Source organism: Artibeus jamaicensis, unplaced genomic scaffold, assembly GCF_021234435.1.
Source record: "Artibeus jamaicensis isolate MK-2021 breed Jamaican fruit bat unplaced genomic scaffold, CSHL_Jam_final scaffold_847, whole genome shotgun sequence".
Taxonomy (NCBI): Eukaryota; Metazoa; Chordata; class Mammalia; order Chiroptera; family Phyllostomidae; genus Artibeus; species Artibeus jamaicensis.
Window position 1 is genome coordinate 10536526 of NW_026522057.1, and position 13297 is coordinate 10549822.

Here is a 13297-nt window from a genome sequence, read left to right on the forward strand (position 1 = left end):
GAGGAGGAATGGAGGTAAGAACACAGAGAGAGAGAGAGAGAAAAACACCATTAGGACCCTAGAGGGCGCCCCTCACCCAAAATCCAGCCTAGAATTGTTTTATGGTGTGCTTTAGCCTTTGTCTATTTAAAGCCTGGCATTCTACAAAAGAGGAAAAGTAAAGCTGAAAGAGGCCCAGTTTCCTGGCCCAATATCATATAGAAATAAACAGACCCCAGTTCTCTGGTTCAGCATCCACCAAGATTTTTTTTCTGTCCATAGTTGTCTGGGCCAGCACTAGGCTCTAAGATGCATCAAACCTGGCCCCTGGCCCCAGGGTCTGATCTCCAAACTCTCCTGATCAAGTTTTCTATTAGTAAGTTAGTAATGCTCCCTACTAGTAAGACATTTTTGAGCACACACTCCCAACATACGTGTATTTATTTACTTATATATGATATGCATGTAGTACATACATAATTGTATTAAAAAGTTAAGTTTTGTTGAATATTGACAATGCATTACTAGGTCTTGCTCTCAGGGCTTTATACCTACTAACTCATTTAATTCTCACAAAACCCTCCGAGGGAGGGTGTAAGACTATCCCATAGGACAGAAGAGAAAACTGATATACAGAGGTTAAGTAGCATAGCTAAAAAGTAGGCAGGCCAGCTTCAGAATAAAGCGAGACATGAAAAAATGCAAATAGAAGTTTTTTTTAAATTTTCTCCCTAAACCCCAGTGGCTCACCTTGTGTACTCCCTTTGCAGACCACTGTTCTGGGGGCTCCCAGACTTGTGAGGGCTGGTACAGTGTGATCGGTACTTTAAGAAAGGAAAGTGTGGGAAGTCATGGGAACCGAGAGGCTGGCAGGTGGGGTATGGCTTCTGGAGAAAATGATGGCTGCGCTGAATCTTAAAGGATACACAGTACTTCCCCAGAAGAAATTAATTAGGAGGGAGAAGAGTCTATGCAAAGGCCCAGAGGCGGGAGTACATGGGGTCCTGGGAGCTACAGGTAGTTTAGCTTGGCTGAAGTCAGAGTGCCATGGAGGCGGGTTCCCCCTCCCAGTATTGCAATGAGGTTCGAACAAGACGACAGATGTGATCGTGCTTTCATGTGTTCATTGAGGGTGTAGGTGATCAGTCCTCTGCCTCCTGGGTAGCATCCCAGCTTTTTAGGTCCTCAGCTGCCAATACCTCTATAATACAGATGGCAAAAGGGGACTCTCTGCCCCTTGATGATCTGGTTGAACTTGGCCTAGACCTCATTCCATAACTTAGGAGTACTCAGAGTCTTCCCTTCATTCCCACACTCTCCCTGAATTCCCCCACTTTATTTCCTCCCGGCTACAGTTTCTGTGACCCCTGCCCCTTCACCCTCTTTCTCATGTGCATTTCCATCAAACAAGTCCAATTATGCCAATCATTTCATGTATTTAGTAAATTTACTGAGGATCTGGTCATCTTGAGATCACATCGCACACCTCATGGCCACCTGCCATCCCCCAAGTTACCAGTTGATCCTCGCCATACACGCAGCACCCCCACCTCCCAGCTCAGTTCAGTCTCACACACTAACACTTACCCACTCTCTCCCTGCCAGACTGGCTTTCCTCTCCCATCCCCACCCTCCAAAATACATGCATTCACTCTAGCCCAACCCAGCTTGCCCCAGTCTGCTTTCTAGCCAAGCCCAGAAGTCACCTTTTCTCTCATCTTCCTTAGGCCACACATAATAGTCTCCTCTGCGGAGCAGCTGGGCCAATCTGTGGTAGCGGGGAAGCTGGTGGCGGGAGACTGGCTCCAGGAAGACCATCAGCAGCACTGGGGGGCGAGGGGCAGCCAGCAGAAGGGAAGTGGCCAGGTGGAGCTCCAGGCAGCAGCGTGGTGTGCCCAGAGCCTGGCAACTCAGCACACAGAGCATGACCCGGCTGCCTCCCATGCTCTCTGCCACATTATCAGCCACGTCATTGCCTGGCTCAAAATCCCGCTCAGGGAGGCAGAGGTGCAGCCCCCAGCTGCCCTCCAAAGTAGGCAGGAGCTCCTGTACCACCCAGGCCTGGTCTTGCCTACAGTGGGACACAAAGACATCATACAGGAACCTCTTGCCTTCACCCTTCCGACCCCTCAGATCCTGAAGCCAAGCTCTGAACAGGGCCTGTAGGTAGAGGATCCAGGAATTCCTGGCTTCTTGTAGGAAAGGCAAGGAGATCAGCAGAAATAGCAGGGCAGAGCTGCCCAAAAAGAGTTCCAACTCCAAAGTCTTGGGACAGTGACTCCAGAGGAAGGGGAAAAGGGGATTCTTAGGGTGGCCCCCAGCTTCTGGCTGGCACAGCTGGCGTGGTTCTATATGTACATATGTTCTGGGGGACCGCTTAAGCCAGGGCTCCAGCCAGGCATTGGCACACTGGCAGGCCAAGGACGAACTCAAAACATACATGTACTGTGGCATCTGGGGACTGTGCTCCTGGAGACTGCCATCCAGCACAATGCCTGTCTCCGTGTCCAACACTAAGACCTGGAGACTTCCCAGACCCTGAAAAGCAGCAGCAGACAATGTCTCCAAGCCAGTTTGGGACAGACGCAGCACCTGCAGCCTGGGCAGCTCACCCACCAGCTCCTCCAACCGCACTGAGTGGGGCCGTGCTCGGGACTGCAGTCTTTGCAGCTCCAGCTCCTGGAGGTTGGGCAGCCCAGTGATGCAACAGGGCCTGGGGCTGTGCCCATCACCCCGGACCCTTAGATACTGGAGTCTGGGAAGCTGCCAGAGGAAGAAGCTGGAGGTGCCCTGGGAGCAGAGGGCCTCCAAGCTGTTGCCAAGCAAGAAGAGTTGGCGAAGGGCAGGGAAGATCTTGGTGATATTCTGGGCCTCCAGCTGCAGTCCCCAGCCATTTAGAGTCAGGGTCTGCAAGACTGGAAAGATGGGGGAAGCCAGCTTCCAAAGCTTCCTGCCTGGTGCTGCACGAAGCTCCAAGCTAGTCAGTCTCGTGGGCACGGACAGCACTACCCCGAAAGGGCCCGAGGGGAACTGCAGTCTCAGGTCATGCAGATTCTCTGGGCCCCAGAAGTCCCAGGTTGGGCTCAGCATGATGCTGGTACCCAGCAGGTTCAGGGTGGTCAGTTCTGGCAGATGAGCCAACCAGGCCTCGCCCAGCGTCACCAGTGGATTGTTACTCAAGTCCAACCTCTCCAGCCTCCTGAGGCCCTGGAATACCTGGCCCTCCAGCCAATCCAGCTGGTTTCCCTGAAGTAGCAGCTCCTGCATGTGGGGCAAGCAGGAGAATGCGCCTGGGGGCAGGCTCTGCAGCGCATTGCAGGACAGATCCAGGGCCCCCAGTCCCGACACAGCCCCCGTCTCTTTTGTACACAGCATGGCACTCCGCAGTTTATTGCTTCTCAAGTTCAGTCTCTGAAGCCTGGGCAGGGCAGCCAGGAAACCTGGTGGCAGGTCAGTCAGTCTACTGCTCTGAAGACCCAAGCTCTTCAGGCTTCGGCAGGAAGCCAGGTCTTCTGGAGTTATGCGCCCTATCCGTGTGAATCCCACATTCAGCTCTTGCAGCTCAAAGTGGGCAACTGTCTCAGCAGGCAGCTCAGTCAGGTCAGTATGCATCACAGACAGGGCATCCAGCCTCTGCAGCCCCAGTCCCTTCACTGCAGCTGCCTTCATCATTGTGTGGTCCAGATTCAGAGTCCCCACCTGGAGGCCCTAGAGGGCCCCAGGGCTGGCCCTCATCAGCTTTCTGTTAAATGACAGGTCCAGGACATCCAGAGTCCAGGCATCACCAGAGGAAGGACCGAGCACCAGGTCTGGGAAGATGTCTGCCAACTTCCCCACATCCTGAAGGCAACGACTGCTGATGCCAAGTCGCCGTAGAGTGGGAGGCAACCGGACACCCGAGTTCCTATCCAGGCAGCACTGGAAATGTAGGTGCTGGAGGGAGCTCAGGTTGCCAAAGGCATCAGGGGGTAGGAAGAAGTCTTCCAAGTGATGGCACGTGAGAGACAGCTGTCGCAGCTGCCCCAGGCCCCCGAAGGCTCCTGGCAAGACCTTGGTGAGACTCAGAGACAGTTTCAAGATCTTGAGGCCAGGGAAGAGGGAGAAGGCATCCGATGGCAGAACTGAAGTGGAACCACTGAGACAGAGCCCCTCTACACCCTGTGGCACAGCCTCCAAGGCCTGAGTCAGGTTGCTCACCCCAGAGCACAATGCGAGGAGATGCAGGCTGGAGTCCAGGCTGCACAGGAAGAAACGGGAGAGCAGATGCAGCCGGTAGCCTTCGGTCACTAAGCAATTTGAAGCGGTCCAGCCCGTGGTCAGAGGAAGGAACAGGAGCAATCCAGGCAGCAGCAAATGTCCAGCCATCTCAGCCCCAAGCCTGGTCTAGAGACAAGCACAATCAGAACCTCACTCTCCACTCCCCTCTTCTTCAGACCCCTTCCTCCCCAAGCACACACACACACACACACACACACACACACACACACACACACACACACACACAGCGCTGACAAGATACACAGCCCCCAGTGTGCCCAGGAGGGTCTAGAAACAGCCTGGGGCCCGCAATGTCTCCGCACTGCCGAACTGGCAGGAGGGTGGGCCTCTACACTGCACGGCTTAGCCTCCTGAGGCCCTGGAACACCTGGCCCTCCAGCCACTCCAGCTGGTTTCCCTGAAGTAGCAGCGCCTGCAGGTGGGGCAAGCAGGAGAATGCGCCTGGGGGCAGGCTCCGCAGCCCACTGCAGGACAGATCCAGGACCCTCAGCCCCGACACAGCCCCTGTCTCATTTGTGCACCGCATGACAGGACAGACAAGGAGATGCTTAGAGCCGAGAATCCAAGGGTCAGAGAAAGCAGAAGTACCCTCTCGAGAAGAAGGGCCCAGGTCTTACTTCTCTGTTGTGAGGCAGCAAACATTTCTTACTGCCTCACAACAGAGAGAGCCCCAACTTGGGGCCACAAACTCCAGGCCAGAACTCCAGAATCCCACTCGGCCATGGTCCTGGGCAGTGCACTTCCCCTCTCTGAGCTTCTGTTTCCTGGTCTGTAAACCGAGCACACTAATACCTGCTCCACAGGATTGTTGCAAATTACATGTAAGTGTCAGAACGAGGTTTCTCTCCCCGTCATCCCCTTTACTACTTGCTCTCCTTATTTTTTATTTTAGACTTTATTTCTTTATTTTTAGAGAGAGGGGAAGGGAGGGGGAAAGAGACGGAGAGAAACATTGATGTGTGAGAGAAACATCCATCAGTTGCTTCTCACATGCCCCCAAACGGGGACCTGGCCTGCAACCCAGGCTGGCATTCAATCCACTGAGCCACACCAGCCTAGGCTTCTCTCCTTACTTTAGAAAGGAGGTCTTGAGTAAATCAGAACTTATAAGAAGCAGATGTTTTATAAGCAAAACAGTATATCAAAATGATGCCTTAATGAACATCTTGTAATATCCCACAGGAAATATTCCAAAAACCCCACATTTACCCAAGAGGACTATAAAGTTCCAATCGTGCCCTTCAAGGCTGGAGATAGAAAGAATGATCTCCACGGCCTTGACCTTGACGATCAGGTCACGATCAGGATGGAGCCAGGACCCCAGGGAAGAGCAGAAAGAGAAAGAGAAGAAAGGGGCTTTATGATGACCCCAAACAATGGAGTAAACTATTCAAAACAACTCAATATCCGATTATGATTTTTAAAAAAATAATAATAAATTCAGAGAGTAAAATTCTTGATGGTGAATCATTCAATGCATTTAATTTAAAGCCTGGAGTGAGACAACTATAAATTACTTTTGTTCAACATCACAATGGAGGTGTTAGCCAGGAAAATAAGAAAAGAAACAGAAATTAAAATCGTAAGTATTTTAAGAAACAAAAGGGTTGCCATTGATAAGATGCTATGATTGTTTACATAGGAATTCCCATAATTTCTAGAAACGAACTATTAAAACTAAAGAGTGTTTAGCAAAGATGCTGGATACTGAATATTTTTTTAAAAACTTTCTAATATACCAACACATTAGTCAGAGTCTGGAGGGGAAAGGGCACATGCAAATCAGTATTCCCCTGGGAGGTTTGCGCCTAATCACAGAGAGGTGAGAAGAGTCTGTCCTAGCAGGGACAGGCGCTGTCGCTGCTCCTGGAACTAAAGGAATCAGGACTCACAGGAGTGATCCAAACACAGAAAGGTGAGAACCTCACAAGGCCGGCTGCCTCGAGAGAAGCAATGGCATTTGGTCAAGTCACAAATCCAACCTCAAGGGACCTCACAGAAAGGAAAGCAGGGATATGATTCCCTGACCCCCTCCGCCTCCCTCCGATCTCTTGCCAACAAAACAGAGCCAACAGACAAGAGTAACCACAGCTAGTCACCTGATATAAAAAGACATGGTTCCATTTATCTTCGCAAAAGATCATTCAAAATGCGTCATAAGCCTTAGCACGAAAAACAAACAATAAATCATTTAGAAGAAATCTTAGAAATATATCTTCATAGTCTTGGGATAAGCAAAAGTTTGCTAACTGGGCCACAGAAATAATTAGCCATATTTTTTTCTTCATAAATTTGACTCCACCAAAGCTAAGGAATTCTGTTCACTGAAAGATAGCCATACTCCAAGAGAAGTTATTTGCAATACATATGTCAAAAAAAACCCACTCATAATTGTGGGACATAATTAATATTATTTGGAATAACCCTTGGGACAAAGAAGGAATTATAATAAAAATTAGAAAATATTTTAATCAAACAATAACAAAATACTATACATTAAAACTTGTGGAATAAAGCTAAAGCAATATGTATGGGGGACATACAGCCTCAAATGTGTGTTAGGAAATAAACAACAAAATCTGAAAAGCAATGAGTCAGGCAATGACTTCAAAAAGTTAGAAAAGGAACTTTGCTAAAAGGAACTTAGAAAAGTTGAAAAAAATTTTTATCTTCTTTTTCTTAGATAAGTCCCTTTAACATTTCATATAATAAGGGCTTGGTGATGATGAACTCCTTGAACTTGACCTTATCTGAGAAGCACTTTATCTGTCCTTCCATTCTAAATGAAAGCTTTGCTGGATAGAGCAATCTTGGATGTAGGTCTTTGGATTTCATGACTTGGAAAACTTCTTTCCAGCCCCTTCTTGCCTGTAAGGTCTCTTTTGAGAAATCAGCTGACAGTCTGATGGGAACTCCTTTGTAGGTAGAGACTTATATAAGAAAAAGAAGATAAAAAATATGAACAGTGAAAGGACAGCAAACTCAGTTATTAACAACCATATCTAAAACAAAAGCAAACTAAGAGGACAGCTAGAGCAGGAGCAGAACCATAGAAATGGAGATTACATGGAGGGTTAGCAACAGGGGAGTAAGAGGAGGAGAATGGGGGAGAAGGTACAGAAAATAAGTAGCATAGACGGTAGGTAGAAAATAGGGGGGAGGACAAGAACAGTATGGGAAATATAGAATCTAAAGAACTTGTGACACATGGACATAAATTAAAGGGGGGGAATGGTGGGGGAGGGAGTGTGCGGGGTGGAGGGGAATGAAGGGGGAAATGGGACAACTGTAATGGCATAATCAGTAAATATATTAAAAAGAAAAGTTGAAAAAAAAACTTGCACTTCTCCCATTATGGGAAAACTGGTACCAGATTAGCTCTTCCATCAAGAACAACACACACACACACACACACACACACGATGTGTCTGGAAAGTATCCATCCACGCATGATGAAAAATACAGATGTTTGTTGAAGAAGATACAAGCTACAAGAAACATTGTACCTGAGACGATGACACGTCAGTCCCCTCAAAGTAGGCACCTTGGGACCTCACACAGTTTTCCCAGCATTATGACCTTCTTGAGGAAATCTAATTCATTAGTAGCTGTTTGAATCAAGTCATTAGCAACTGCAGCATGATGTTCCATTTGCAGCAGAAGCCGCAGCATGAATTTTGCAATGACACATTTCATGCGTGAATCCTGTGTCAAAATCTCGGACACGGTAGTTTCGGAATCCCCAGATCAGCTCCTAGTTCCCACACTGTCAGTCGCCCATCTTTGCTGATTGCAGCCTGTACACTTTCAACACTCTCAGCTGTTCTGCTTGTCGCAGGCCTTCCAGAAGGTGGGTCACTTTCAACTATTCTCAACCATCTTTGAAGCGTTTGTGCCTCACTCTTATTTGCACTGCACTCATTCCATCGTCCCCAAAAGTCTTCTGAATCATCCAAATGATTTCCATGGAGGAATGTTAAGCATAATACAAAATTTGATGCAGACTAGTTGCTCTACTCAGTCATTTTAAATGCAACAGCCACACAGTACACATGCTCACTCAACGGTGTCTACCACCCCACTGACTACTACAGTGAAGTCATCATTGTTCACACATGCGCATTCCAGTCCACTCTCCTTGGCTGCCAGATTACATCGATGTAGCACAAACCATTCTCGTTGTATTGACAGTGCCTGGACTTTTTCAGGGCAGATTATATAAATACACATAAAACTGGACCAAATATATGAATCAACTGTTTTCAGATATTAGGAAATCGGCCAGACAGGGTGGTGATCCCCGTGAGAAGGGAAACAAGGCAAACTCCGAAGTTGTCCTGACTTTGCACCTGCAGGCACTCACTGAGCCGCGGCACAGAGAGGAAGAGGGAACCCAGCTTCTGCCTAGGCGTTCTTAGAGAGCAGAGAAAACAGAAGGTCAAGATGACCAATTTGTGAGACAGACTACACAGGGTGTACAGGAGAGAACCAGCCGAGGCACACCTCAGTAACAGGGTTCAATCAGCCTAAAGCACAGGCTTGAAAGCAAGTCCTGGAACCATCAAGGTGACCCAAAAATAGTGGCCCCAACATATTCAGTACAGTCTGAAAGTCTGTTGCTCCCTCCTTGGCCTAGCACCCTCAGCGAAGATTTCCACATGAATTCTCCAGATTTTGCCAACAAAAATGAGCAAAACTGTACCCTTATTTGCCTTTCCTCTTGGGTTCAACTTTCTAATTGCCTTCTAGCTATCCTGGAATTGGATGATAGTTTGATATCTCTAGACTCTGGGGAAGACGGTTTGCCATTCACACCAGTTCTGGGCCTGTCTCTCAGATCCATTCTACTCTTTCCCCTCCTCTGTCCGTATCACAGGTAAGCTGCTACCCGCAAGTCATCATTTCTGCCTTCTGTGTGAGGTGGGAGGTCAGGAGGAAGGGAGAAGCCCACACAGGCTTTCCCTTCCTTCTCTGCTGTGGCAGGAGCTCCAACAGCAGCTGCAGTTCCTCCGTGGTTCTAAGTCCTGCGAAGCCAGCCTGCCATAGTCTGGCCTCCACTGGTTGACTCCAGGCCCTGGGCTCCTGTAACCATCTCTTCCCTCTGCTCCTGCCTCTATAAGAAATGCAAGATTCTTCTATCCCATTCATAAAAGGTCAGCTTTTAGGTGGACACTTGAGCCAAGCCCTTAGGATATGAGCTCGAAGTCTCAGTGGCCTTTATACTGCTTTGTCGTCACATAGCCACTCCGCCTCTTAGGGCTTTGCTTTCGGTGGGCACTTCAACCCAGGTGACTAGAAGTTTGCATTAAACGCACCAGTCAGGGTTTGGTTGTAGGCAACAGAAATCGAGCAGACAAGGAACTTCTAAAGCGGATGTTTGGTAGCTCATGGGCCCTTCAAGGGGGCCAGAGGACCGGAACGCAGTCAGGAACAGCACCCCAAACCATGCTGCAGAACTGCTCCCTTTGGGGACACCATTTCGGCTGCTGCTAGGGCTAGCTTGCACTGCCAGCCCCCCAGAAATTAGATGCTGGAGCTGCTGCCCCCACTACTATCCCATTACCAATAATGGGCTCTGCTTGGTCCCTATGTTTTACTGTCACTATCTTATCATTCGAAGTCAGAGTTATGGGATTGGTAAACACTAGCCCATGGGGTTTTTTCATCCTCTCTAGGGAGAAGCAGACCCCACCTCCCTATTGGTGGGTGAATTCTCTACCCTAAAAGGAGATACAGAAAAAGGCTCGGATGGTGGACAAAGAGATGGTGCACAGCCACAGCCTGTGTGAAACATGAGTGCCTGACATGTGCCTGCATCCTGTGGTGTTATGCCCTCAGGATGTATTTTCCCATATTGCAGAACCTCCAGAATTGTCTTCGGCCCTTCACACCTGCTGAGAGAAGAAGTAGGACTTGTGTTATTTATGATTTAGGAGAGAACGTGGGATGTGGAAGTCTGTGCCTTCCTCTTTCTTTCTTTGGGAGTACACATTTTTATCTGCTTCATGCACCAAGTTTTGCAAGAACAGACCTCACGAACTCTGCACCGTCTGTAAATGGATGCACAAAGCTGATTTCGGGTTCACTGCAGCCCAGCCCACTGCAGCCCACACACTCGGAAGACCGAGGTCTCACCAGGCCCTCGCTGCACTGTGATGGGAGGAGTCTAGGGAAGGAAACCGACGTCAGATCAGATCTCCGGTGCTCTAGTCAGGGCTGCCCAGAGAACTGCTCTGGGAAGCAAAACAACAGAGAAACCAGCTCTGCAAAGAACGAAAAGAATAAATGGAATGAAATAGAAGCCTTCGCTTTGGTCAGGGGGCTCCTTTCTGGAGGGGCTCTCTCCTTCCTCTGTCTCTTCACCCCTCTCTCCTGCCTCCACACCCCCAGAGGCTTTCTCCCTACATTTTCTCTTGCTCTCCTGTCTCCACCACCTCCTTTTCCTCCCCGAGCCCAGTGATCACCTTCTCCGTGAGTTCTTAGTTGGTCAGCAAATAACAATCTTTAATCAACAAGCCATCCATGATTTCACTGCAGAAGAGTATTCGGGTAACCTCACTAGAACACTCAGTAAAAAGCAGGAACATTCGACCCGCAGCTCCGCCTTCACAAAAGCAGTGGCTCAGAGGGCATAATTCCTCTGAGCCCCTTGTCCCAGCACTAAATATTTTTCATGTAACTCATTTCTTACACCTTTGTATGTACCAGGCATCCTGAGAAGCACTTCAAACAGTATAAGCCCAGAAATGTTGCATTTCCCAGAATCCCTTTTTTTGGCTACCCAGAACTCCTTAAAACAAAGAAAAAGATTTTATTTATTTATTTTTAGAGAGAGGGGAAGGGAGGGAGAAAGAGAGGGAGAGAAACATCAATGTGTGGTTGCCTCTCATGCGCCCGCCACTGAGATTCTGGCCTGCAAACCAGCATGTGCCCTGACTGGGAATCAAACCAATGACCCTTTGGTTCACAGGCCAGCGCTCAACCCACTGAGCCACACCAGCCAGGGCCAGAACTCCTTTTAATAATAAAAGTAACTGTCATTCGTTGAGAACGTATCATGTGCCGGGCACAGGCTCTCTCTCCACTCCGATGACCCAGGGCCTGTGTGTCCCCCTCACCACCCACACATGTTCTCCAGATGAAGACCTGTGGCCCGAGGAAGTTCACCGGCCTGTCCAAGGTCCCCGAGGTCATTAGGTTCCTCCTGTAAAAGTTGAGAATGTCCTAGCTATTACTTCCCCATTTGGGTTTCCAGGGGACCCTTGGGGTTTGACTGTGAGTTTCTTTGTTGTTACTGCTTTTCCGGCTTTGGTGTTTCAGGTGTAATTCACAGACAGGCCTGAGCAAAAGATGCCCTTGTTTCCTGATTTGTCAGACATCACAGGGATGGCGAGAGGGGTCTACACAGGGATACAGGATGAGGACATACTTTCACTGACACACAGAACAAGTGGGGACCCGGCGGAGCAGCAGGGCCAAACTTTCTGGGACAAGCTCCCGGTGGTCCCACAGAGGCAGCGGCAGCGGCCCTCCTGGAGAAGTGAAAGAGGCCCAGACAACAGAGGCTTGGGCCTCTCTGTTGTTTTCATTGAGGTTCCTTTCATGATGAGGAACAGAAGTCAGCCCAGGCTCTCCTGGGGCATAATTTGTGGGGAAGACGTGTTAAGGGGTCTCCTGGGACCCCCCTGTCCACTGGGCCTGGGGCAGGACTGGAGCCAGGGAGTAGAGCAGGCAGAGACCTGCCAGCAGCTCCCCTCTCCTGCCTCTGCTTCGACTTTCTCCTCTGGCTTGAACAGCCATCTCTGCTTCTACAATACATTTGCATGGCGGACTATGGCCACCCCAACACCAGGCCAGCTTTGGAGGGTGCACAAGGTGCCCCCTCCCTGCTCTAGTCACATGTACCCCCTCTCACCTACTCCTACCACCCACGACATCTGCCCGAGTCCCTTCCTGCCCTGCTGGTTTTGATGCTCTTTCTAGGCCCCCACCAGGGATGGATGCACTGCGGGAGCTCCGAGGGAAGGAGCAGGCAGCATCCTCCTGCCTTGGGGACTTCTCAGAAATCCCTCTCCATATGGCCCCCCATCTGCGCTGTGACCTTGCCGGGATGCTCTGCTTGGGGATGAACGAGTTCTGGGGACAGAAGCAAAATGTTCTCTTGCTCCGGGCAGCAGCTGGCACACCCTGCACATGATCAGGAGCCATTTGGTCCTGGTTCCTCAGTGTCCCCTTTCCTTTTGGCTTACAGATCTTATTATTTAGACTATCTTTTTTTTTTTAAACAATGTGTACAAGGCCTGTTAGATATTCACTCTCTTTCCTCACTCATGCCACAGCTAGCCTGAGCTGGGCACAGGGGCCAAGGAGGCAGAGTCCCTGCCTCATGGTAGGTGGGGAGACCAACCCGTGGAAAGAGGAGTGACCCGGATGTCCCCTTGTTTCTCCTGCAGCAGGCCACACTTCTTTTCAACAATATGCAGCACTAATCCAAACCCTCACTCTCCGAGACTTCAGGAAACCCTCCTGCCAGGTTTCCTTTCCCAAGGATTTCTGAGAATTTCTATATGCTCTACCTATTCCTGGTTGTGACTTGTCACCTGTGTCTGCCCCACTGGATTCCTGGTCTGGACCTCAGCAGGGGCTGCTGACTCCTTCCTCCCGTACAACTTTATCTAACAAAGCCACATTCCCAGGGAACCCCAAGCTCCCGTCCGTCCTCTGTACTCTCTCCCTAGGAGATCTCATTGGTCTCGTGGCTTTGAAATACCATCTGTTTGCCAGTGACTTTACAAATCTGCATCATCACCACTGACTTCTCCCCTGAGCTCCAGATTCTTTATACCCAACTGCCTGTTTGTTACATTCACACGAAGGTCAAATAGACAATGGAAACTGGGCCAAAACAGACTCCTAGTTTCCTGCCCCGTCACGCCCATTCCAACCTTCTCTCCTCCAAGTGTCTCCATTTTAGAGGGCATTTCAGCACACAGCACGACATTATCCACTTTGTCGCTCCATCAACACACCTGAAAGCCAC

The 13297-nt window shown here is 49.4% G+C and overlaps 1 protein-coding gene across 1 annotated transcript; it reads right to left on the reverse strand.

Moving 5' to 3' along the window:
• Positions 1–1027: 1027 nt before the first annotated feature.
• On the reverse strand, positions 1028–4351 carry LOC119052343 (toll-like receptor 12). The gene is given in 1 exon segment (XM_037149544.2): positions 1028–4351. A coding segment is annotated over 1 exon segment (2712 nt). The 5' UTR covers positions 4345–4351; the 3' UTR covers positions 1028–1632.
• Between the last annotated feature and the right edge of the window lie 8946 nt (positions 4352–13297).